The 23,772-nt window shown below is 44.5% G+C and overlaps 1 protein-coding gene across 2 annotated transcripts in view; it reads right to left on the reverse strand.

The window, feature by feature from the left end:
- The window catches only part of ITPRID1 (ITPR interacting domain containing 1), a 65,370-nt gene that overhangs the window by 9,077 nt on the left and 32,521 nt on the right, over positions 1-23,772 (reverse strand). For both annotated transcript variants that reach the window (XM_082192758.1, XM_082192757.1), the window contains exons 9-11: positions 23,161-23,215; positions 4,764-4,840; positions 1,900-3,327 (exon numbers count right to left, since the gene is read on the reverse strand). In XM_082192758.1, the coding sequence (XP_082048884.1) occupies positions 1,900-3,327; positions 4,764-4,840; positions 23,161-23,215 (1,560 nt within the window). The remainder of the gene's footprint in view (positions 1-1,899; positions 3,328-4,763; positions 4,841-23,160; positions 23,216-23,772) is intronic.

Consider the following 23,772-nt stretch of genomic DNA (forward strand, 5'->3'; position numbering starts at 1 on the left):
TATTGTGTAGAGTGTTTACTTAACTGAAGTAAAATTGGTTTTATATGGGTGTTTTAACTTGGAACTGTTTAAATTGTATTGTTTATGGATAAATTCTGATGTATTGTTGTCGATATGGGCCAATGGCCGTAATAAATCTATCTAATCTAATCTAATCCCCCAGACCCTCAACCTGGCCTCCCTATCCAAGCTGCAAGGCTCAGTCCCAGTGTGGGTGTTTAACTTCACTCAGAACCAGTTCTCCTTATCTCACTCCCTAACTCCCAACTCCAATCAAACCCTCTCTCTTAACCTGAACCTTAGCCATCTCTCACGACCAAATCCTATCTCTCGTGTTAAATCCAGCCCCATCTGACTCTCTCCCTGGGAAACTGCTACAACCTTGTGTTTCAAATACAAAGAAATCAATGTAGGCCATATATTTAGACCATGGGTAGGCAAACTAAGGCCCAGGGGCTGGATCCGGCCCAATCGTCTTCTAATTCCGGCCTGCAGACGGTCCGGGAACCAGCGTGTTTTTACATTAGTAGAATGTGCCCTTTTATTTAAAATGCATCTCTGGGTTATTTTTTTACATGAGTAGAATGTGTTCTTTTATTTAAAATGCATCTCTGGTTTATTTGTGGGGCATAGGAATTCGTTCATATATTTTTTTCCAAAATATAGTCCGGCCCCCCACAAGGTATGAGGGACAGTGGACTGGCCCCCTGCTGAAAAAGTTTGCTGACCCCTGATTTAGACCCTTCTTGAAGCATGATGTGAAATATGGAACAGGCACCACTTGCAAAATGCCATGTGAATGGGTCTCCTTTCTTTATGTAGGAATGCATGCCTTTTATGCATGCCTTTTCCTGGAGGCCGTAGCCCTGTGCAGATGGCTATTCCATGTTTATTGCATGTACGGAAAGGGGAACAGGATCACAGATGGTGCCCCCACTGCCAGCCTCTGAGTGTTCAGCCAAATCTATGAAAAGAACCAAGGTGTTCAGAGGTTTGGCCAAGAGGGTTGAGATCCTGGTTCTGTCTCCCCACGTTTTGTATATATAAAATCCGTGTCTGAATAGGGCCACAGACATTGTGATTAGACTTGCCACTCAGACACACTCAATTCCCTCATTAGACGTATCAGAAGGGCAAGGAAGGGCAAGTGAAGCCAGCTAAGAATCTCAAGTTAAAATGTCAGATAGGAAGTGATGTGAAAAATCAGTGTTTTCCCCCTGGAGATGGTCAGAGTTTATATTGTTGGACTAGCTAGGCATATAGTCTGTCCCTGTGTAAAACAGCTTCCTAATCTGCTCTTTAAAACCCCTGTATTGATTAATAGCAACCTCATAGAGCCAGTGTGGTGTAGTGGTTAAGAGCGGTAGTCTCGTAATCTGGTGAACCGGGTTCGCTTCCCCGCTCCTCCACATGCAGCTGCTGGGTGACCTTGGGCCAGACACACTTCTCTGAAGTCTCTCAGCCCCACTCACCTCACAGAGTGTTTGTTGTGGGGGAGAAAGGGAAAGGAGAATGTTAGCCGCTTTGAGACTCCTTAGGGTAGTGATAAAGCGGGGTATCAAATCAAAACTCTTCATACCCGACATAGCTCAGGGATTTTATGGAAGCAAAATATCAGTGCTGTTTTGAAACCAGTGGTTAAAATCAAGGCAGTTTTGAAAGGTTCAGTCTGCCACCTTGATTCAAAATGGCACCCAATTATAAACAAACATAGATGAAAACCTCCTGCATGGTCTCAAGAACCATCTTGCCAAATTTGGTTATGATCCAGGTGCCCAACTGCATGGCAAGCAGATGAACAACTTTCCAAAATATATAGCAGATTTTACTTGAACACAGGTTTCATGGGCTGAAGCAAGCAGAACACTTGCTGGGTAGCCCGCTGAGTTATATACTCACCGAGGAAATATTTCTCATTGCTGTGTCCTGCAATAGCTTGAGAGTTTTCAGAAGCTGCAGTTCGATGGTGGCATGAGATGAGAAGCAGGCCACTGGATGTCTGCATGAAGGAGCTAAAGGAAAAGGCCACAGCAAACAGCAGTGATGGGGGCACAAAGGGTAGCAGGGACCTCTATGCTGGGCACAGCAGGCATTGAGAGGCTCCGGGCCATAAGATCTGTATTTCCCATAAAGCCCTGTATCCAGAGATGCAGACTTCACAAGATGCCCATGCCCATGAAACGAAGGGAGGCTCTGAGACAGGGAGAGAGCTGCTTTCTTTCTGTGGCTCCTTTCAGTCTGAATAGAAGCTTCTCTCACTCGCTTCTCGTCCTCTTTTGGCATACCTGGTACTGATGCAATTTGAGGCTCATCCTTGGATGCGAAATCCAGATATTGACCTTTTACAGCAGCTTCACCCAGTGAGAAGCTCCGCATCGTTGACATAAGTCTCGAAGGCATCTGAACAGTGACAGATTTTGAAAGGCTAGTATTTGTTTTAGCACCAGTTCCTTCTTCGCCCAGTTCCGCACCTGTTGACAATGTGTCTGAGGCTCTAATGTCTCCCTCTTCAAAGCAGTGAGGGGAAAGGCTAGAATCATGAAGAGGACTTCTCAAGATGGCATTGATCTCTGGTTGTGCAGCCACTGTGTCACGCTCAATTTTGGGTGCTCCAGATATATCCAAGGATCTAACCGCCCCATTTATATCAGTCTCCCGACGCCCACTTGCAACATCCTCCACAACAAGAGAGTCCAACTTTCTACAACCCTTCACAGAGTACTTTCCTTCCACACATTGTGCAATACTTTCGGGAACACCTTCTTCACACCCGTCTCTCGTTTCCTCCCCTTCAGTCAAACATTCTTCACTTCCTCTTGTACCTTTACTGATTTGGTGGCCACTGAGGCCCATGGCAGTCGCACAGCTTCCCTCTGTGAGAGCAGAACTTACACTTTGGTGCCTTTCACTAGAGGAGGAGAGGTCGTTCCTATCAATAGGGCTAGCATCACCCAGATTTGTATTGTCAGTATGACAAGGTTGTGAACTGCAGCCTTGTACACAACTATCTTCTCTCTTCTGTTGTCCTTGCAACTCCTCCTCATCCATATCCTGTGGGGTTTCTTCAGCTGCGCTTTCAAACGGACCACTGCAAGTCTCACACATATCATCTTCTTCATTTATGGAATAAAATATCTCCTCTCCCTGAAAAGTGTGTTCTCTGCTGAGGCTGGGCAAGGAGATAGCATTGCTACCATCTGCTCTTGATATGCTAGCACTGGGCAGAAGATCCTGGCTAGTCAGAGCAGAATCTTTCCTCTGTCGCAGGAATGCTTGACAATCCTTGGAACTGCAGCTAAGTCTCAAATTACCAGGCAGAGACAAGCCCTGGAAGAAAAATAAAATAACTTTAACATTACTATGGAGTGAATCTGGTGTAAGGTCAGATGAAGAGAAACCACTAAGAGCTAAGTTCAGTTCGGCTGCAATTCTATATCCACTTACTTGGGAGTAATCCTCACCTCAACTCTGTGTTCTTCTGAAGAGACATATATAGGATTCTGCTGTTTAGTCTGAATCCAACCCATTTTTTCCAGCACAATTGCTTACTTTAGCTTTTTGAAAGTTATTTTTATTTAAGCGTATGAAAGGGTACAAAACTGTCTGTATGAGGGGAGTGTGCACAAAAATGCATATATGAAAACAACATACAAAATGGCAAAATATTAGGGGGAATTGTTTGGGGGAACTGTATATAGTAGGCAAAACTGCACACAACTATGTGTGTCTGTCAAGAGACATACGTACTAAAATTCTGTTGATTTTTTAAAAAAATCACATCCAGATATGAGAATGTTGGTAAATTGAACTTAAAATTGGGGAAATGGGAAACAAATTGACAGATTCATGCATCCCTACTCCCAGCTTCTCACAAACAGTAGAAGGCCAGTGGAATTGGAAGGCTTTGGCCTATTCTTCTAATCACACAACCCTGTAACTGCTTATTCAGAAGTAATCTCCACTGTGTTTATGGGGTGTACCTCCTAGGGTGTTTAGGACTCCAGCCTGGAAGTAAGCTCCACTGAAATCAGTTAGACTTATTTCTGAGTCCATGTAGAATCAAAGAATCATGCAGCTGGAGGGATCCTGCATTCCTGGAATGTAGTGATTCCCATTGAGCTTATGGGCTGACTTCTGAGTAAACATGTCTAGGATTGTGCTGTGTGTGTTGCAGTTGGCATATGCCTTCAGCTGCGAAGAAGAAACTCACTCAGAAGATTAGCATGGGCACCACCAACACACCTGAAATTTAGGCTTAGAACAAGGGTCAGCAAACTTTTCCAGCAGGGGGCCGGTCCACTGTCCCTCAGACCTTGTGGTGGGCCAGACTATATTTTGGAGGGGGGAAAAATGAACAAATTCCTATGCCCCACAAATAACCCAGAGATGCATTTTAAATAAAAGCACACATTCTACTCATGTAAAAACACACTGATTCCCAGACCATGTGTGGGCCGGATTTAGAAGGTGATTGGGCCACATCCGGCCCCCAGGCCTTAGTTTGCCTACCCGTGGCTTAGAACTTAGAAAATAGCTGCTGAAAATTCCTGCAATCGAGAAGTGATATCCAGGCAGGCACTTTTATCAGTCAGAAAATAGCTGCTGAAAATTCCTGCAATCGAGAAGTGATATATTTCTCATGGACATCCGAAACTGGATTTAGCATGTCAACAAGGAAGCCCGCCTCACGATCAGCAGAACACCCTTGTTCCAAATTACAATGTGATCTTTTTTTAGGTTTAGGCTGCTTGGTCCCCACTCACCTGGAGAGGTAAGGGCTCTGAAGGATCTTCCAGAAATCCACTGCTGTCAGACTGGCAACTGTTTGTTCTTGTCACATCTATAATTAGAAAAATAAGGGTGAGAAGTAAAGTATGTAACCGAAATGACGACTGGAGAATTTTATTTCAGCCTTTATTTCAGGTGATTTCAGCATCTGCTGCTCATGACAGCCAAGAGAGAGAGAGAGAGAGAGAGAGAGAGAGAGAGAGATGTTTTCCAGTTCTGTGTTATTTATTTTAGTTCTAAAGTTGGAGCATATTATCTTGGGTATGTCCATGGGCAATCACCAGAGTGTGTTCCTTTGTTTGTCCCTAGCACCAGATAGGAACGGAGGAGGGCCAGCCTGAAGAAAGAGGGAGATAATAAGGGAAGGATGACTGGGCCTGCTCATGCCTCTCTCTCAATGCATAGCTTGAGAAAAAGCCTATACCTAAGTACAAACTGTGCCTAGGCTCTGTCCAAGCAATCAGGGATACTGCCAAAAGGGGGTGGGGCAATGTGGCGTTCGTATGGAGCCCCCAGTCGTCTCACAGACTATTGACCCGTACACCACTCATCCGCTGCCACCAACCAGGTCCTCCCCGGTAAAATCACTTCAGCCTCAGTCAGGTTCTCAATTAATAAAGAAGAGTGTATTTTATTTCAGACACAAACAAACCTTTCCGGCATTCCAAACGTTGTTGCTCTTTACTTTCTTAGTCTTATTTTTCCCTCTCTATCTCTTCTACCTCCTCTCACTCAAGAACCAACTGCCCTTGTAGGGCCATAGCAACCCCCCCAAAGGCCTTTCTGAGAAAGGAGAGGTCCGGCAGGAGAACAAGGCTGGCATTGATGGAACAGGCTCAAATGTCTATTATTCAAGGTTGTAAAGAGATAAGCAAACTCAGGAATGCACATGGCCGTGGTGTAGTGGGGCCATGGCAGGAAGGAGTCAAGACCTTACATGGTAATAGGAACTTGCTATAACTTTCGATTTCCCATAAATCAGGTGGTTTACAATAAATCAGGTGGTATTGTATTCTGCAAATGTATAAAAAGCTGGCTAGCTCAGAATTCGGGGGCAGACATCGGGTAAACGCTTGTCTGTACCATTTTTGTCATGACAAAATAAACGATTCGGTTACTGCTGTCATTTTGACTCTTTGAAGCAACTCCCTGATTGTTCCAAGGATCCCAGAAAAAAACAAAACAAAACAAAACAAAACAAAACAAAACAAAACAAAACAAAACAAAGGAAGGGTCCTTCACCCTAACTGCCTCTCTACAGTGGTGCCCCGCAAGACGAATGCCTCGCAAGACGGAAAACCCGCTAGACGAAAGGGTTTTCCGATTTTGAGCTGCTTCGCAAGACGATTTTCCCTATGGGGTTGCTTTGCAAGACGAAAACGTCTTGCGAGTGTTCCGATTTTTCCCCGCTCCCCCCTTTTTCTAAGCCGCCAATAGCCTTTTAGCCGCTAATCCGCTAAGTCTTTAATAGCCGCTAAGCCTTTAATAGCGCTAAGCCGCTAATAGGGTTGCTTCGCAAGACAAAAAAAAACCCGCTAGACGAAGAGACTCACGGAACAGATTAATTTCGTCTTGCGAGGCACCACTGTATTTCCAACTGCCTTTCCCAACCAGCCAACCCACTGAAACCAACCAACTACCCACCAACAACTCCCACCAACAACTAACTCAAACCTCGGGCTAAGCCCTTTTATACACAGGTAGGCTCCGCCTCCAGCTTTCCTATTGGTCTATATTTTTAACCCTATCTCTCCCCCCCGTTCAAACATTTTCTAAATGAACGGGCAAATGCCACAGGCATGTACAGTGCTTATGAATATGCAGTTTGTATGCAACCAGACTCTTCCAATGGCTATGCATGTAGGATGAAGGCAGGTTGTGCAGGCATGTATTCTTCCAGAGGTGCCAGAGGAGCCACATTTCTGCAGATTCATCCCATAATGCTGCTACAATGGTGCTGGTTTTGACCTTTAAAGCCCTATGTGGTCTAGGACCCACATACCTACGGGACTGCCTCTCCTGGTATGCCCCGCAGAGGACCTTAAGGTCCACAAATGACAACATTTTGGAGGTCCCAGGTCGAAAGGTGGTTAGATCAGTCGCAACTAGGGCCAGGGCCTTTTCAGTACTGGCCCCGACTTGGTGGAATGCTCTGTCACAAGAGACTAGGGCCCTGCAGGACTTGACATCTTTCTGCAGGGCCTGCAAGACAGAGCTGTTCCGCCTGGCCTTTGGTTTGGACTCAGTCTGACCCTTTTGTTTCCCTCCCATTATGGTTTTGATGAGGCTGCATTTTAAATTGCATTTCAACCTGTATTTTAAATTGCCCCCCCCATTATGTTTTTACTGTAATTTTATTGTTGTTAGCTGCCCTGAGCCTGGCTCTGGCCAGGGAGGGCGGGGTATAAATAAAATTTATTATTATTATTATTAGGGAAGCTTTTAATGTTTGTTGTATTACAGTATTTTAATATATATTTTTTGGAAGCCGCCCAGAGTGGCTGGGGAGGCCCAGCCAGATGGACAGGGTATAAATAATAAATAATAAATTATTATTATTATTATTATTATTATTATTATTATTATTATTATTATTATTAGTCCAACGTCACACGGGTGAGACCTGTTATCCACAGCACCTCCTTACCTTCCAGTTGTTGATCCTGTGTCATCACCTAGTCAGATTGGCCTCATTCAAGTAGGTGCTTAGCAGGTATGTGTGTATGTATGTATGTACAGTGGTGCCCCGCAAGATGAATACCTCGCAAGACGGAAAACCCGCTAGACGAAAGAGTTTTCCATTTTGGAGGTGCTTCGCAAAATGAATTTCCTATGGGCTTGCTTCGCAAGATGAAAATGTCTTGCGAGTTCCTGCGGGGTTTTTTCCTCCCCCCCCTTTTCCCAAGCCGCTAAGCTGCTTATCAGCTGATCCTAAGCCACTAAGCCGCTTAACAGCTGATCCGCTAAGCCGCTAAGCCGCTTATCAGCTGATCCGCTAAGCCCGCTAAGCCACTAATAGCGCTAATCCGGTAAGCTGCTAATGGGCTTGCTTCGCAAGACGAAAAAACCGCAAGACGAAGAGACTCGCGGAACGCATTCTTTTCGTCTTGCGAGGCACCACTGTATTTTCATTCAATTTGTACACCACCCTTGATCCAAAGATCCCAGGGAGCCGCACAACATTAAGAACACAATTCACACAGCAATGTTTTAAATGTTAAAGGAGTGACCCCAAAGAAGAGTGGTACCCTCTATGCTGCTGTATTCATAATGGACACTTCTGCCAGACCAGAATAGGCTTCACAAACACACAGTGCCCTGCAACTTTTAAACAATAGATTCCATCACTAGACTGAAGCCGGGCAACCCTAGACCATTCCATAAATGAGGAGGTGGACATGCATGGGACCCACACATGCTAAACTCTAGCTATTTACCACCGCTGACTCTTCTTCAAGTGCGACGTTCCCTTTGAAGCTTTATGTAATGGGTATGGGGTTGCTCGTGCGTAAGTTGCTGCCACTCCTGGCTATGTTGCCTTGTTAAACCTTTCAGTCTGGACAGCCCGTCACTTCGTGGCTGCCTCAGTCGCTAGCAGAATCCGTCAGTGGGCGTTTCTTAAATCTTTTCCAACATAAAAGTTGTTTGACACCCAGTCTCCTCCTACTCTCCCTGCGCGGAAGTCTTCTGCGCAGGGAGGGCGTGGGTAGCGGAGGACCCGTGCTCTCCCCGCTGGTGTCCGGTGAAGAGTCCTGGAGCCCTCTCGCCGATTCTGCTTGGCAGGGGGTTGGACTCGATGGCCCTTGTGGTCTCTTCCAACTCTATGATTCTATGATTCTATGATTCCCCCATCAGCCCCTCTATATCCCTGGTGTTGCACTGATTTGCTTCCCCATCTGCTGAACTGCCTCTCTCCCTGCTGGGCCCTTCTCCAGCATCATTTGAGAGCCTTCCCTCCGCCTCAGGCTCCGATGTCAGTTCCCTGACACTTTACATTTTTAAAAAGTCGTACATTGATCTTGCTAAGAAGTCATTCTGCTGTCGTGCTCTGTGAATCTGCTTCAGGTTTATTATTAATTCCAGATGTCCAAAGGCCACAGCAGCAGAGGTAAATACAATTACATAACTTTTTTTGTTACAGGGCATAAGGAAGGCTGTAAAAGAAAAGATCACGATAGTAACGCTAATAAATTACGTGCTAATTTTAACTGCTGCTGCTAAAGCAAAGCTAAGGCAAATACCAAAGAAGGACACACATCTTCACTTTAAAAACAAAGGCAACCGATCACAAAGATGGTGTAGAAATAAAATTTACTGGAAAAATAGGGTCCAAGGTATTTCAAACAACAGACATGTTTTCATCAAGGAACTTTTGGACTATGCAGATTTACATGAGAGTAGTCTCACTGAATTCTGAGGGACTTACTTCTGTGTAGGTGCACATGCAGTTGTGCCCACATTGCTGTCTCTTTGGGAAATTAATAATCCTGGTAGAAAATTGCCCTAGCTGGTTATATTCAGGTATAAACCTATTTTTTGAATTTAATAAACACTTTGCTTCTGACGAGATGCTTGAGATTTAAAGCCTTACAGAGTTTGCTTTTCCTCAGCAAAATCATATTCCCAAAAAGATCAGCAGAATTCCTCTGACATATAAAAGCTGCAAAACTAATTTAGGCCATGCTAGTCTACCAAATGCAACAGACCAAGGAAATCAACGTAACGGATCAATTTAAAAACCTTGACTTCAAACCTTAAAATGACCAGTAGGTGGCAGCAGCAGACAAACCTCCAGTGTAAAACTTGAAATACGTGAACACTCAGATAAACTCTTTTACAACGCCTCTGTTCCTTTTGAATGCAGGAATAGCAATGGAACCAAAAAATTAAAGACTAAGGCTGCAATCAGATGCATGCATATTTAAGAGCAAAACTCACTGAACTTGGCTGGATTCACATCTGAGAAAACCGCACATTTTATTTATTTATTTATAAAAGTATTTATATACCACTAAATTGCAAAACATATTAAGGTGGAAGACAATGTACTCAGTGTGTGTTATCATGGACTGGTGGAGGAACTGACGCACCACAGTAGACAGTGCAGTGTTAAATTAAACACTTTAGCATGGAAAGATTGTTCAATTTTGCTTCTCTCATTTTCTCCCTTTTCCAATCCACAATAATTTGCAAATTTCCTCTTGAAAATTTGTCAGCGTTCTAGTGCAAATTTCTGCTTGCAAACACAGTTTTGTATGCAGGTTTGGCTAATAATCTTTGTGAGCAATTTCCCCTAATATAATGCATTTTTTAATACTGTTTTCTAATATATGAATTTTAATGCAACTATTTCCCTAACATATGCATGTTTGCACAAATTGTTTGCTTGGAGAATTGCATCGCAAAATTCAGAGATGTGTGAATTTTGGAATTCTGGTTTGTAAGTGTGGATTAGGTAGCTTTGCATTAATATGTGAACAAAACAGAACTTCCCCTCAACCTAGGCATTAAAGTGGTTTAAACCAACTAACATCAAATTAATGAAGCCCAGGGGATTTTGTACCCAACTGCTCAAGTTTTGTTTCTTTACTACTATTCTTTGTAATAATGCCTAAATGACATTTTGCAAAGCTCTGAAATATGTGGAACTTCCCAATGTCAAAATCGAGATCCGATCTAAAAATTCAGCATTGGAATTCTGGAATAGAAATTAGAAATTAAACTGGCCCAAGGAATGAGTTGTCAATACAATTGCATCACAAGACGGATGTCAACTATAATTGTCGTTGTATATCTGCATCCAAGTATTGACAAATGGTGGCTAGCATAGGTATGCAATTGTCAAATAGCACTCCATCTAATGGCAAACTCAGGTGTGTGAGGGCTGATAGAAACGGAGTTGAAACAGAGCCAACTGAAAAACAAGAGAGAGGTATCAGAATGCTGAAGGAAAGCCCAAAATTTGCAGAGGGGCAGATACATACCATGTATTATGAATTCTTCCACAAACACTCCAGATGGAAAGAAAAACTGAAAGTTGGGAGAGGAAAGTGACCAAACAGTGCCCTTTCTCTTGGCAGATCAAGATCAGTAGGTGACAGCAAAGGTTGCAAGGTTTTTAGCTGGGGCAATCAGAATAATTGGACTATTGATTCAAAACCCTAAAATGTATTTTATATAATTTACTTTTTATATGTATATCGTATTGTCATTTTATTGCTATGACCGATGGCTGACGCAAATAAAGATTTGTATAATCCGCAAGAAAGAAGGGCCTTTTCGCTGGCTAGGTTCAATTCTAATCCTTCTAACCTCCTTTGGGGTAGGTTTGTGGGTTTGGCAGAAGGAGATAGGATCTGCCCATGTGATGCCCGCCTGGTGGAAACTCTAGCTCACATGGCCCTTAAATGTAAAACGTATGATGATCTCCGCCAACAGTTTCTAGACCATCTATGTATTCCAACATGGAAACCAGAGAAGGAGGTTATGCACTTCTTAATACAGGGGAGAGACCAGGAGCTCACCAAGACAGTAGCTAAGTTCCTCTATTGGATTTATGCTACAGGATCCTGCCCTTGCTGGAAACCCACAGAGATGGGGCAGATTGCTCACCTCTTCTGCTCTTTGGGGGGTGACTGTGCCGTTGGGGTGGCGACGAGATCACACTGGCTTATGTATTCTGAATGTACTCTGAATGTTCTTATGTGATGCCAATAAAGGTTACTTGACTAAAATAAAGATTCATTCATTCATTCAGTGGTTGCTGCAACTGCTGGCTAGAGTACAGGCCAGAGAATAGCTGCCTGGATGCTAGACTGGCGTTTGTCAGTGTTCAGAGCCGTAGAAACTACTGCAAGTGTCCTCTTTTTAAAATGAAGAGTTAACAATTATATAATTATATAATATAAAATAACATAATAATTATTGTAAAATTACGGTATATAAAATTGTATAATTATATTAGGAATGCTGTGTCTTAATGCTGCAACCCATCCTGGGACCTTAGAGTAAAGGGTGACATAGTAGAGTCACACATGAATTCATTTGGACAGGATGGAGACCTTTTCCACATCAGACTTAAGGCTGGCAAATTCCCAGGGCATTGTAACACCTAAATCTTTGTTACGATGCTCAGCGATGCAGTTAACCTCTCTGCCTAGATTAGGTGGTAGACTTTTTCATACACACAGAGAGACGGCATACACATTTGTTTCCTTCTAAAGCCGTCACTTGATGATCGTGTTGAAGACTGTAACATGAAGAGTATTTGGTGAACAGAGTGAAAAGGTCCTGAAGGCTGTAATGTAAATGAAACATGAGAAAAAAGGAAGAATGTTTCAGAGGAGCAGTGGATGGTAGGAAGGAGCGGTTGGCATTAAATAGCGACCACTGAAGCTGCAAACTTAAGGAAAGGGCGATGGTTCAGTGGTAGAGGTACTTTGCATGCAGAAGGTCTCAGGTTCATCAACAGAAGTAAGGTGTCCAGACCAAGGGAAGAAATACAGTCATACCTCAGGTTACAGACGCTTCAGGTTGTGTTTTCTTGGGTTACGGGCATGTTGAAACCCAGAAGTACTGGAATAAACAGCAACAACAGCAGCAAAAATAATAACTATGACCCCCACTGCGTTGCTGTCTATCTCGCTCCCCACCCTCTTGTGCAGATTGGATAGGATGCTACAGTGCTGGTGCAGGGCTAAGATAAATACAGTTCAGGGTGGGAGGAATCGAGGGTCTTTCAAAAAGCACCTGCAGTGACCTTGACCAGTTTGGATTCTGTATCTCAGAGGCAAAAGCCATTTTAGAAGGATTGGAAGCATCTTAACATATTTTTGCCACTGGTTCCAATATAATGGGGAGGTTATCCACAGAACCCCAAGCTCCCAAACCACCTTAAAAGATGACTTTGGACCATTTCCTGTATGTAATACATCTTTGTCAGGTTCTCACAGTGTTCTGCCTTCCCAGTTGTTCATATTATCTTCATCTCACTAACTGGCTTTAGTCCAGTTCCTAATCCTTGCCAAACAGTGAAAAAGCCGGCTGACATCTGTGTCGAGTTCTAATGAAATGAGACACAAAGCTGTGAGTGTTTGGAAGTGCAGAGATGTCATTGCTGCTGCGGCAGACCTTCACCCCCCGCAGCTTCCAAGAGATGGAAGCGGGATAAAAACGGTTCTGGGAGAACTGGGGTTGTTGGGGATTCCACAACTGAAAAGTCTTCATGGAAGGAAGAGACTATTCACTGTCAACTGTAGAAAAGACAGGGCGAAGCAACATTATGTTACAGCCCAGGTGGCTAACCCCAGGGGGTGGGGTGGGGTGGGGGGGAGTCTAATTTTTCCCCACCAGCAAATTTCTCCATCCTCCCCATTTTGGCAGCAACAGCAAAATAAATAAATAAATTGTAAAGTAGACACGGTACAGTGATACCTCGGGTTATGTTGGGTTATCTGTCGTTATTCCAACCCAACAGGGTTACATATGCTCCAGGTTACATACGCTTCAGGTTACATACGCTTCAGGTTACAGACTCTGCTAACCCAGAAATAGTGCTTCAGGTTAAGAACAGAAATCATGCTCTGGCGGCGCAGCAGCAGTGTGAGGCCCCATTAGCTAAGGTGGTGCTTCAGGTTAAGAACAGTTTCAGGTTAAGAATGGACCTCCAGAACGAATTAAGTACTTAACCCGAGGTACCACTGTACTGGGTTAGGCAACGCAAATCGCCACTCCCCAGTCATCAGGCTGATCATTCAATGAGTGAAGAGACAGATGAGTCCATGCATCTGCTTCTATACGTCCAATGTGCATGTGAGAATGAACCTCAGAAAGTTTGGTGCGGCCACAGTAGGCCACGGGTGCTACAGCACTGCACAATTCAAGACTCTCAAGCAGGGATGGTTGGCTTTTGTCATAGAGATACAGTGCAATCTGCTGTCATTTCATTGTGTTCCAGCGAAACATAAGAGCCAGTTCATGTGTTGCATTCACTTTTTACACACAAGTAAACTGCTGTGCCAGTGCCACAGCTCAGGGACTGGATCTATGCCTTGTCCCAGCTTCAATCCATGGAATTTCCAAGCAGGGCAGGTAAAGACTCCTGCCTGAAACCCCAAAGAATTCCTACCAGTCAGTGCACACAGGACTGAGCTAACTAGACCAATGGTTTGATTTGGTATGATCCTGGCCCGACTGTGCAGGCTGCCTATTAGTTTCTGGGCCCAGTTCAAAGCACTGGTTTTGACCTATAAAGCCTTAAATGGCTCAGAACCACAATACCACAAGGACCTCCTTTCCCCATATAAACCATCCCAGACTCTGCAAGAATCATCAGAGGCTTTTCTTCATGTTCCTCCTCCACATGAGGTCCGGAGGGTGACAACACGAAAAAGGGCCTTTTCTGTGGTGGCTCCCCATTTGGGAGATGCTCTCCATAGGGAGGTTCTGGCGCCTTCCTTATACATCTTTAGGCGAAAACCTTCCTCTTCAACCAGGCATTTAGCTGCTTGACCTCTAATGCCCTTTTAAATGTGCTTATGGGAAGGGACAGCGGGCAGTGTTTGGTTTGTTCAGTTCTCGTTCTCGTTTTTATCGGGCATTTTGTGCTTTTATATTGGAATTTTGTGTGGTGAACTGCCCTGAGATTCGCAGGTCTGTGAAGGTCAGTATATAAATTTGATGATGATGATGATGATGATGATGGGTGGCTAAGCTGTGACTACCACACACCACCCCTACTGCTTCTGCTGGCTGGGGCTGATGGGAAATGCAGCCCCGGAACATTTGGTGGGCCACAGATTCCCCACTCCTGTTGCATAGAATAAGGCTATCATTGGCTATCAGCCAGGATGACCATATGCAGCCTTCAGGATTCAGGGGCCACATGCCACGGAAGACCAGAGACTGAAGACCAGAGACCTTCTAGCCTGGCCAGTTGGCCACTATGGAAACTGGATGTTGGATCAGGCAGACTGCTTGTCTGATCCAATCTGCCTCTTCTTATGCTCTTAGTCAAGGAAGGTGATTAATATTTGAGACGGCGGTTCCTTTTATCTTGATTTCATCTAAGCCAGACCTCAACTGAGCTCTGCAAAGAGGCTGATACGTCAATCTCCTGCCGCAGAGGAAAAGCGACGTCTGAGATTAGCTCGAGGCTGTCCCCAAAGCACTTCAACTCTTTAGGATTTTGTGAGCATCCCCGGCCACATCTTTCCCCTCACTTTCCCAACATGAGGCAACCGGGATGGTAGCAAGGTGGCCAGGGATTATTTGCAGGCGAGGGGAGGGGAAGGCAAAGTTGGAAGCTCAGTATCATTGAGTGACAATGTGACATGCTCATTTTTACTAGCGAGCAAAACAGCATGGTAATGTGGTAGAGGGACCCTGGGACCCATGGCAGGCTGCCAGTGACATTAGGAGAGTCACACATGAATTCATTTGGACACGATGCAGACCTCTTCCACATCAGACTTAAGGCTGGCAAATTCCCAGTGCATTGTAACACCTAAATCTTTGTTACGATGCTCAGCGATGCAGTTAACCTCTCTGCCTAGATTAGGCGGTAGACTTTTTCATACACACAGAGAGACGGCATACACATTTGTTTCCTTCTAAAGCCATCACTTGATGATAGTGTTGAAGACTGTAACATGAAGAGTATTTGGTGAACAGAGTGAAAAGGTTCTGAAGGCTGTAATGTACAGTGGTACCTCGGGTTAAGTACTTAATTTGTTCTGGAGGTCTCTTCTTAACCTGAAACTGTTCTTAACATGAAGTACCACTTTAGCTAATGGGGCCTCCCGCTGCTGCCGCCGCACAATTTCTGTTCTCATCCAGAAGCAAAGTTCTTAACCCGAGGTACTATTTCTGGATTAGCGGAGTCTGTAACCTGAAGCGTATGTAACCTGAAGTATATGTAACCCGAGTTACCACTGTAAATGAAACACGAGAAAAAAGGAAGATGGTTTCAGAGGAGCAGTGGATGGTAGGAAGGAGCAGTTGGCATTAAATAACTACCACTGAAACTGCAAACTTAAGGAAAGGGCGATGGTTCAGTGGCAGAGGTAGTTTGCATGCAGAAGGTCCCGGGTTCATCAACAGAAGTAAGGTGTCCAGACCAAGGGAAGAAATACAGTCATACCTCGGGTTACAGACGCTTCAGGTTGTGTTTTCTCGGGTTACGGACATGCTGAAACCCAGAAGTACTGGAACAGGTTAATTCCGGGTTTCGGCGGTCGTGCAGGCACAGAAGCGCTAAATCGCACTTTGCGCATGCGCTGAAGCGCCGGATCGCAACCTGCGCAGGCGCAGCACTGCAGGTTGCGAATGCTGCGGGTTGCGAACGTACCTCCCGCACAGATCACGTTCGCCACCCAAGTGTCCACTGTAGTACCACTCTATTCTGCTTTGGTCAGACCACACTGCGTCCAATTCTGGGCACCACAATTTAAGAAGGATGCTAACAAGCTGGAGTGTGTGCAGTGGAGGGCAACCAAAATGATGAAGGGTCTGGAAACTAAGCCTTATGAGGAGTGCATAAAGGAGCTGGGTATGTTTAGCCTGGAAACGAGGGAACTGAGAGGAGACATGATAGCCATCTTCAAATATCTTAAGGGCTGTCACATGAAAGAGGGAGCATGTTTGTTTTCTCCTGCTCTGGAGGGTAGGACTCGAGTCAATGGCTCCAAGTTACAAGAAAGGAGATTCCAATTAACCATTCGGAAAAATTTTCTGACAGTAAGAGCTGTTTGACAGTGGAACAGACTCCCACTAGAGGTGGTGGACTCTCCTTCCTTGTCGGATTTTAAGCAGAGATAGGGTGGCCATCTGTCATGGATGCTTTAGCTTAGATTCTTGTATTGCAAGGGGTTGGACTAGATGACCCTTGGGTCCCTCCCAGTTCTAAGATTCTATGATTCTATGAATCCCTCCCTGGCACCTGCAGGTACGACTGGGAGAGAACCTTTGATAAGTTTGTAAGACTTGCTCTGGCTGCAGTCATTCACTATCCCTCCTCATCCAATGGTCTGGGTGACTCTGGCATTGGACAGCCATAGATGGGGAAGTTGTGGATGGTGTTCATGAGGAACGGCTAAGGGAGCTGGGCATGTTTAGCCTGGAGAAGAGGAGGTTAAGGGGTGATATGATAGCCATGTTCAAATATATAAAAGGATGTCACATAGAGGAGGGAGAAAGGTTGTTTTCTGCTGCTCCAGAGAAGCGGACACGGAGCAATGGATCCAAACTACAAGAATGAAGATTCCACCTAAACATTAGGAAGAACTTCCTGACAGTAAGAGCTGTTCAACAGTGGAATTTGCTGCCAAGGAGTGTGGTGGAGTCTCCTTCTTTGGAGGTCTTTAAGCAGAGGCTTGACAACCAGATGTCAGGAGTGCTCTGATGGTGTTTCCTGCTTGGCAGGGGGTTGGACTCGATGGCCCTTGTGGTCTCTTCCAACTCTATGATTCTATTCTATGATTCTATGTTTTACTCAAAGTAGCCCTAGAGCTAGCGTGTTCATTAATCTCAATGGGTCTACCCTGAGTAAAAAGTCATTGGGTTCTGCCCTACATCGATGTTTGATGTCGTTACCTTGCTGCCTCTACAGGTGATGAGAGCATGCCATAAAAACCACAGGGAGAACTATGTTGTGACCCTCTCACTGGGGATCAGTGAAGTGGTCACAGTGACAGACTAGGACCTAGGAGACCAGGGTTCTAATACCCACTCAATCATGGAACTCTCTAGGTCAGCAGTTCTCAACCTGTGGGTCCCCAGATGTTGTTGGACTACAACTCCCATCATCCCTGAGCTCTGGCCTTGGTAGCTAGGGGTGATGGGAGTTGTAGTTCAACAACATCTGGGGAACCACAGGTTGAGAAAGGCTGCTTTAGGTGATCTTGAACCAGTTAGCCTGAGCTGGGTTCTTGCTAGAACAAAATGGGGAGGAGAACCATGACCACCATCTTGAGGTTCTTGGTGGAAAGGAGGACATGGACCAATTTCTTGAGGAGAAGCTGCAGGCAGAAGGGCTACGCTTATCCCTTTTCTCACTCATTGCTTCTACCCAGCTGGAGCATTCTCCTTCTTCCACGTCAGCCTTCCCAGAGATGTGGCAATAAACATCTGGTACCCCGGCTCTAGGTGGGAGGCAGGCTTATGAGGAAATCACTGGAAATTGGCATTCCTCTGCTATTTCTAGATGTTTGATGGTGACCTGGGATACTCAGCCTCTCAGGTGTTTAGCGCCAGCCTATTGCAATTGCATCTGCCAATGCAGTTATATCCCATAATTCTATGAGGTTATGTTACAGCTCAAAAATATTAGGCAAGGGTGTAAGTGGACAAGACGTAACAACTGGGAAAGAAAGAAAGACAGGGAACTATGAAATGTTGTGGTGCTCTCTCTTATACCAGATTTTTAAAAAGAAAAACCAATAGCCAATCCTATCAAATGGTAAGGACCATGCATTAAACATCATTCTATTTATTCCTGCCCATTATTCGTCAACACGCAGATATTTTCAGATAAACTATGCGAACCATAGGACTTCATAGGAAATTTAAGAGACGTGATTTGAAGAAATGTGACTGGGGGGAGGGGAAGAGAGATTTTAAATAATAAGTGCACACATAATACCTTTTGCCCATCTTTAGCTTTTGGCAAGCAACTACCATCTGTGAAAACCAACACAACTTGCCCGCCGCCATCAGAAACAGGGAAATGATTGTGGCACTCTTTCTCGCCATCAAGCAATCGTTCCCATATGTACTTTACGGGAGGATAATAAACAGGATTCACACTATTGGAACACAGTCAATTAAGAAAAATGCCGATTGCCTTCTGCAGATATTCCCATGGTGCCAAACTGTACGTGAAAGAGATCGCAAGGAGGAGGAGGAGGAGGAAGGGAAGGTGTGATAATTAAAAGCATTGCCACTCAATAAGTCAGGGGAGCTAATATGTCAGCTCAGCAGGCTGGGGAGGTAAACGTACCCAGCTGCTGGAAAGACTCGAGTGCGGTTTGGTCCCTGGCACCACTTGTTGGGACAAGATGAATCGCAAAAGGCTGCGGAAGTGAGTATCCAGGCTACCGTGTGCCAGATGGAGGTGGTTACTTTCTCTGATTGATTGCCTCTTGGGCTGCAAAGGGGGCTTTTCAGCCAACGGATGCTCTTGCAATGAGCAGAGCTGGTTTGGGGACCAGCTATTCCTTCTTTGGTCAGGGCCCCCTTGGGAAAAGCTGTCTGGGGTGGAGGGGGGAAGAGGCAGGGGGACAAGCCCAAAGAAGAAGAGTTTGGATTTGATATCCTGCTTTATCACTACCCGAAGGAGTCTCAAAGCGGCTAACATTCTCCTTTCCCTTCCCCCCCCCAAAACAAACACTCTGTGAGGTGAGTGGGGCTGAGAGACTTCAAAGAAGTGTGACAGGCCCAAGGTCACCCAGCAGTTGCATGTGGAGGAGCGGAGACATGAACCCGGTTCACCAGATTATGAGACTACTGCTCTTAACCACTACACCACACTGGCGTTGGTGTTGATGGACACCAACACGCACAAATGCCATACCTGTTACAATTAAGGGTTGCTGCTGCTGAATTTTCAGCCACATGCTATCTTAGACACCTTCACGTCCTCCCCAAAAGCCAGCTGAAAAGGGGAAAGCCCTGGTGTGCCATAACAACTCTGTTCCCAGGTGCTGAACCGTGCATCTGCACACCAGGTAAGTTTAGGTGAAAATAAAAGACAAGGCTACTACAACCAGGCTGCCCTGATCTTCCCTATGCTCTGTGCCTTTCCATTCCTTTGCACTGCCCTGCAGCCAGGATCCTCAAATGGATGTATAAATTGCTGGTAAAATGCATACATCCTCCTGCTGGGAGCTAAGTGCCCGTCAGACATTTGCTGGGCCCTTCCTAATACAGGACAGTGAGCAAAGCTTCATTACAGAACAATGGCGTTTGCTGCCAGAGCTTACAGATTTGAATAAACAACAAATAAGCAACATCTGCTCCAGCATATGTGTATGGTGGGAAAAAAGTCACAAAATAAAAGAATTTGTAAATGCCAAAAGCAACACTAAACTGCCAGTGCTACTGTAGAGTGAATTTTTAATTGCGCATGCATACAAGGCAGGCTGTGGGTATTAGTCTCACATATGTCTGGTTGCTGCCAACCTGGGAGTATAGATGAATTTAATTAAATAAGGATTATCCCTTCTCCCCAGTACAATTACTTATTTATAACAATGATAAAATTGCCTAATAAAAATTGTAATATTTTGTGTAGAACACACACACACACACACACACAAATTGCTCGAAAACACTCTGGTATTCCTTGGAAGTTATCTAGAGATGCTTGGGGTTTGAGTGTCTTTTAGAATTAAGTCTCTGCATTCGGCTCAAGGGGAAGGAAAGACGAAAGGAGCATCAGGATGCCTGGCAAAGGGAACAGCTACGAGAAACAGCTCGCAGCAGCCAAGAAATGGTATTTCACTGCATGAGGAGTGTGGGTGTGTGGGTGTGTTGTGCAAAATTTTGAGCAATTGGATGAGGCCTGAGGCCTGGCCCTAGAGCTAAGGGACCCAGGTACATTGGAAAGTATTTTCATCATGTCTACGTAACCGAAATACTCAGTCTGCATCTTCCTCTTTCATGCTCAGTTAGATCTACCATACAGAGTAGTCTGTGCCCCTAACCAACTCTTATAAATATGGCCAGATTTAAAGTACATGAATTATAGTGGGGTGCGTGTGTGTGTGTGCAGTACTTGACTGTTTGGAATAATTAACTGATCTCATACCTGAAGTCTCGGGACAAAAAAAAATCTCATTTCAAAGCTCTGTTTTGAAATGAGACATTTTTTTTTAATGATGGAAACAAAATGAAAAAATTCCTTCCAGTAGCACCTTAGAGACTAAGTTTGTTATCGTGGGACACAGCAGGTGGCACTGTGGGTTAAACCACAGAGCCTAGGACTTGCCGATCAGAAGGTCGGCGGTTCGAATCCCCGCGACGGCGTGAGCTCCTGTTGTTCAGTCCCTGCTCCTGCCAACCTAGCAGTTCGAACGTACATCAAATTGCAAGTAGATAAATAGGTACCGCTCTGGCGGGAAGGTATACATCCTACCCATCCGTGCGCTGCTTTGGTTAGCCAGAAGCAGCTTAGTCATGCTGGCCACATGACCCGGAAGCTGTATGCCGGCTCCCTCGGCCAGTAAAGCGAGATGAGCGTCGCAAACCCCAGAGTCGGCCACGACTGGACCTAATGGTCAGGGGTCCCTTTACCTTTACCTAAGTTTGTTATTGGTATGAGCTTTCATGTGCATGCACACTTCTTCAGATACATTTTTTTTTAAAAAAAGGTAAGGAACAAAATAGAGTATGAATTACATTTCAGTACTATGTTTTCCTAATAGGTATACCCAAGTACTTTTTTTCTTCAAAAAAAATGTTTAGGGGTACTCTCATTTTCCTACTCATATTGAAATACTGCTCCTCAATGAGGCCAAACTAAGATTCACAAAATGTTTAGGGGTATGCGTCCCCCCAGAAAAAAGCACTGGGTATACCTTGTCATCTCATTCATAGTTTATTATTTATATTTATTGACATAAATATTGATGGCATTTTCATAAAAATATAGCAAGATGGCATACAGGATACAACATTGCTATCAGATAAATACAAACGTCAGTAATAAAAAAAATCCTGAAGCCTTAAAATAATAATAATAAATAATGTAAAACAGCAATAAATACTGGGCTGGATGAATCCCAAAATGGAATTAAGATTGCCGGAAGAAATGTCAACAACCTCAGATATGCAGATGACACAACCTTGATGGCAGAAAGTGAGGAGGAATTAAAGAACCTTTTAATGAGGGTGAAAGAGGAGAGCGCAAAATATGGTCTGAAGCTCAACATCAAAAAAAGAAGATCATGGCCACTGGTCCCATCACCTCCTGGCAAATAGAAGGGGAAGAAATGGAGGCAGTGAGAGATTTTACTTTCTTGTTCTCCATGATCACTGCAGATGGTGACAGCAGTCACGAAATTAAAAGACGCCTGCTTCTTGGGAGAAAAGCAATGACAAAACCTGGACAGCATCTTAAAAAGCAGAGAGATCACCTTGTCAACAAAGGTCTGTATAGTGAAAGCCATGGTTTTCCCAGTAGTGATGTATGGAAGTGAGAGCTGGACCATAAAGAAGGCTGATAGCCGAAGACTTGATGCTTTTGAATTATGGTGCTGGAGGAGATTCTTGAGAGTCCCATGGACTGCAAGAAGATTAAACCTCTCCATTCTGAAGGAAATCAGCCCTGAGTGCTCACTGGAAGTACAGATCCTGAAGCTGAGGCTCCAATACTCTGGCCACCACATCTGCATTGGCTCCCAGTACGTTTCCGAGCACAATTCAAAGGGTTGGTGCTGACCTTTAAAGCCCTAAACGGCCTTGGTCCTGTATACCTGAAGGAGCGTCTCCACCCCCATCATTCAGCCCAGACACTGAGATCCAGCACTGAGGGCCTTCTGGTGGTTCCCTCATTGTGAGAAGTGAGAATTATAGGGAACCAGACTGGGCAGGGTTCCTGTACAGGTACCACCTCTTCAGATTCTGCCCCCCAAGGTGGTAGGCAGGCCCCGACTGCTGTAACTAGCACTTATGAAACCCATACATTATTACCTGGTGGTATTTTATGATGCCAACTGAAGGCTGCTCTAGACATTTGCTTTTGACACCTCCACAATGTACCTAATGTAGGTCCCAGTTCTACCACAATTCACACATAGATTTTCGTGAGACTTTGGGTGCAGTTGAAACCTTGCACAACACACAACTAAGAGCAGACCTAAATGGTTGACCAATATGATGATGACATTGCTTATATAGAACAAAAAACAATGCAGAGCTAGTAGCAGAGTGGACTGGCTAATGGTGCAAACAGCAAGCCACATATCTCTGGTGTAACTCAACCATGAAATCTCAGGCTCTACTTCCTACCTTCTAGCAAATAAGAATTACTCAGAAAACGCATCTTAGGAACACCAACAATCAAAGTCTACTGAAAAGAAGATACTTCCTGCAATCTCTTTTGTTTACTTCCATCCCACTCTCCTACCCATTTACAACTTGTCTCTTACAAGAATCCCATCCATCCATCCATCCATCCATCCATCCATCCATCCATCCATATGAAACTCTCCTTCAAAACAGGGAGGGTTTATATGTTGAATAAAGACATCAGGTTGTGAGGGAATGTTTTTGGTTGACCACTCAGTCCATATCTCTGGCATTTCCATTTCCAAGGCTCTCACATACGGCAAATTTGCAAAAAGTTATAGAGCAATTATGGTTGCTAATACCCACCTGAAGTGCTTTCAAGAGGATTTCCCCAGGAAGATTCATCCTCAAAGCTCTGGATCTGCGACAGGAGAGGGGGAAAACACTCCTTAAAGCAGCTCGTTTTTGTTTACTATTAAAAGTATATTTCTTCACTTTGACATTAGGATTTCAAACTAAAACAACACTGAACAAGGCAACGCTGAATGTTCTGTTGTTGATGCGCCTTTGAAAATAGAACTTGGGTTTGGGGCTGTAAGTTAGAGTTTATAACACAGATCTGTTCCACGTGATACTACTGCCAGGTCAAAGCACATTTTTGCCTAGTGGAAATCTCTCTCAAATAGAAAAATCAAGTGTTGAGTGCCAATGGTAGGCTCTTGCCCATTGAGACTGGCAAGGTGGGAGACCTGCGGTTGTTGGATGCCAGAGCCAAGGATATGTGGAGCCAACTAATTCTAGGTTTGTCCCCGTCCTCTTCTCTGTTGAGTTCTACATTTACAATACTGGGACTAAGGAGGAGGAAACTGACAGTCAGTGCCATTCTCTGGACTAGTTGTAAGTAAGAATGCAGGTTGTTATGTACTGAGTTGAATTGGATACAAAATGCAGCAGTCTGTTAAGATAAATTATAGAACA

The sequence above is a fragment of the Podarcis vaucheri genome (assembly GCF_965113315.1).
Source record: "Podarcis vaucheri genome assembly, chromosome: 12".
NCBI classification, from domain to species: domain Eukaryota; kingdom Metazoa; phylum Chordata; class Lepidosauria; order Squamata; family Lacertidae; genus Podarcis; species Podarcis vaucheri.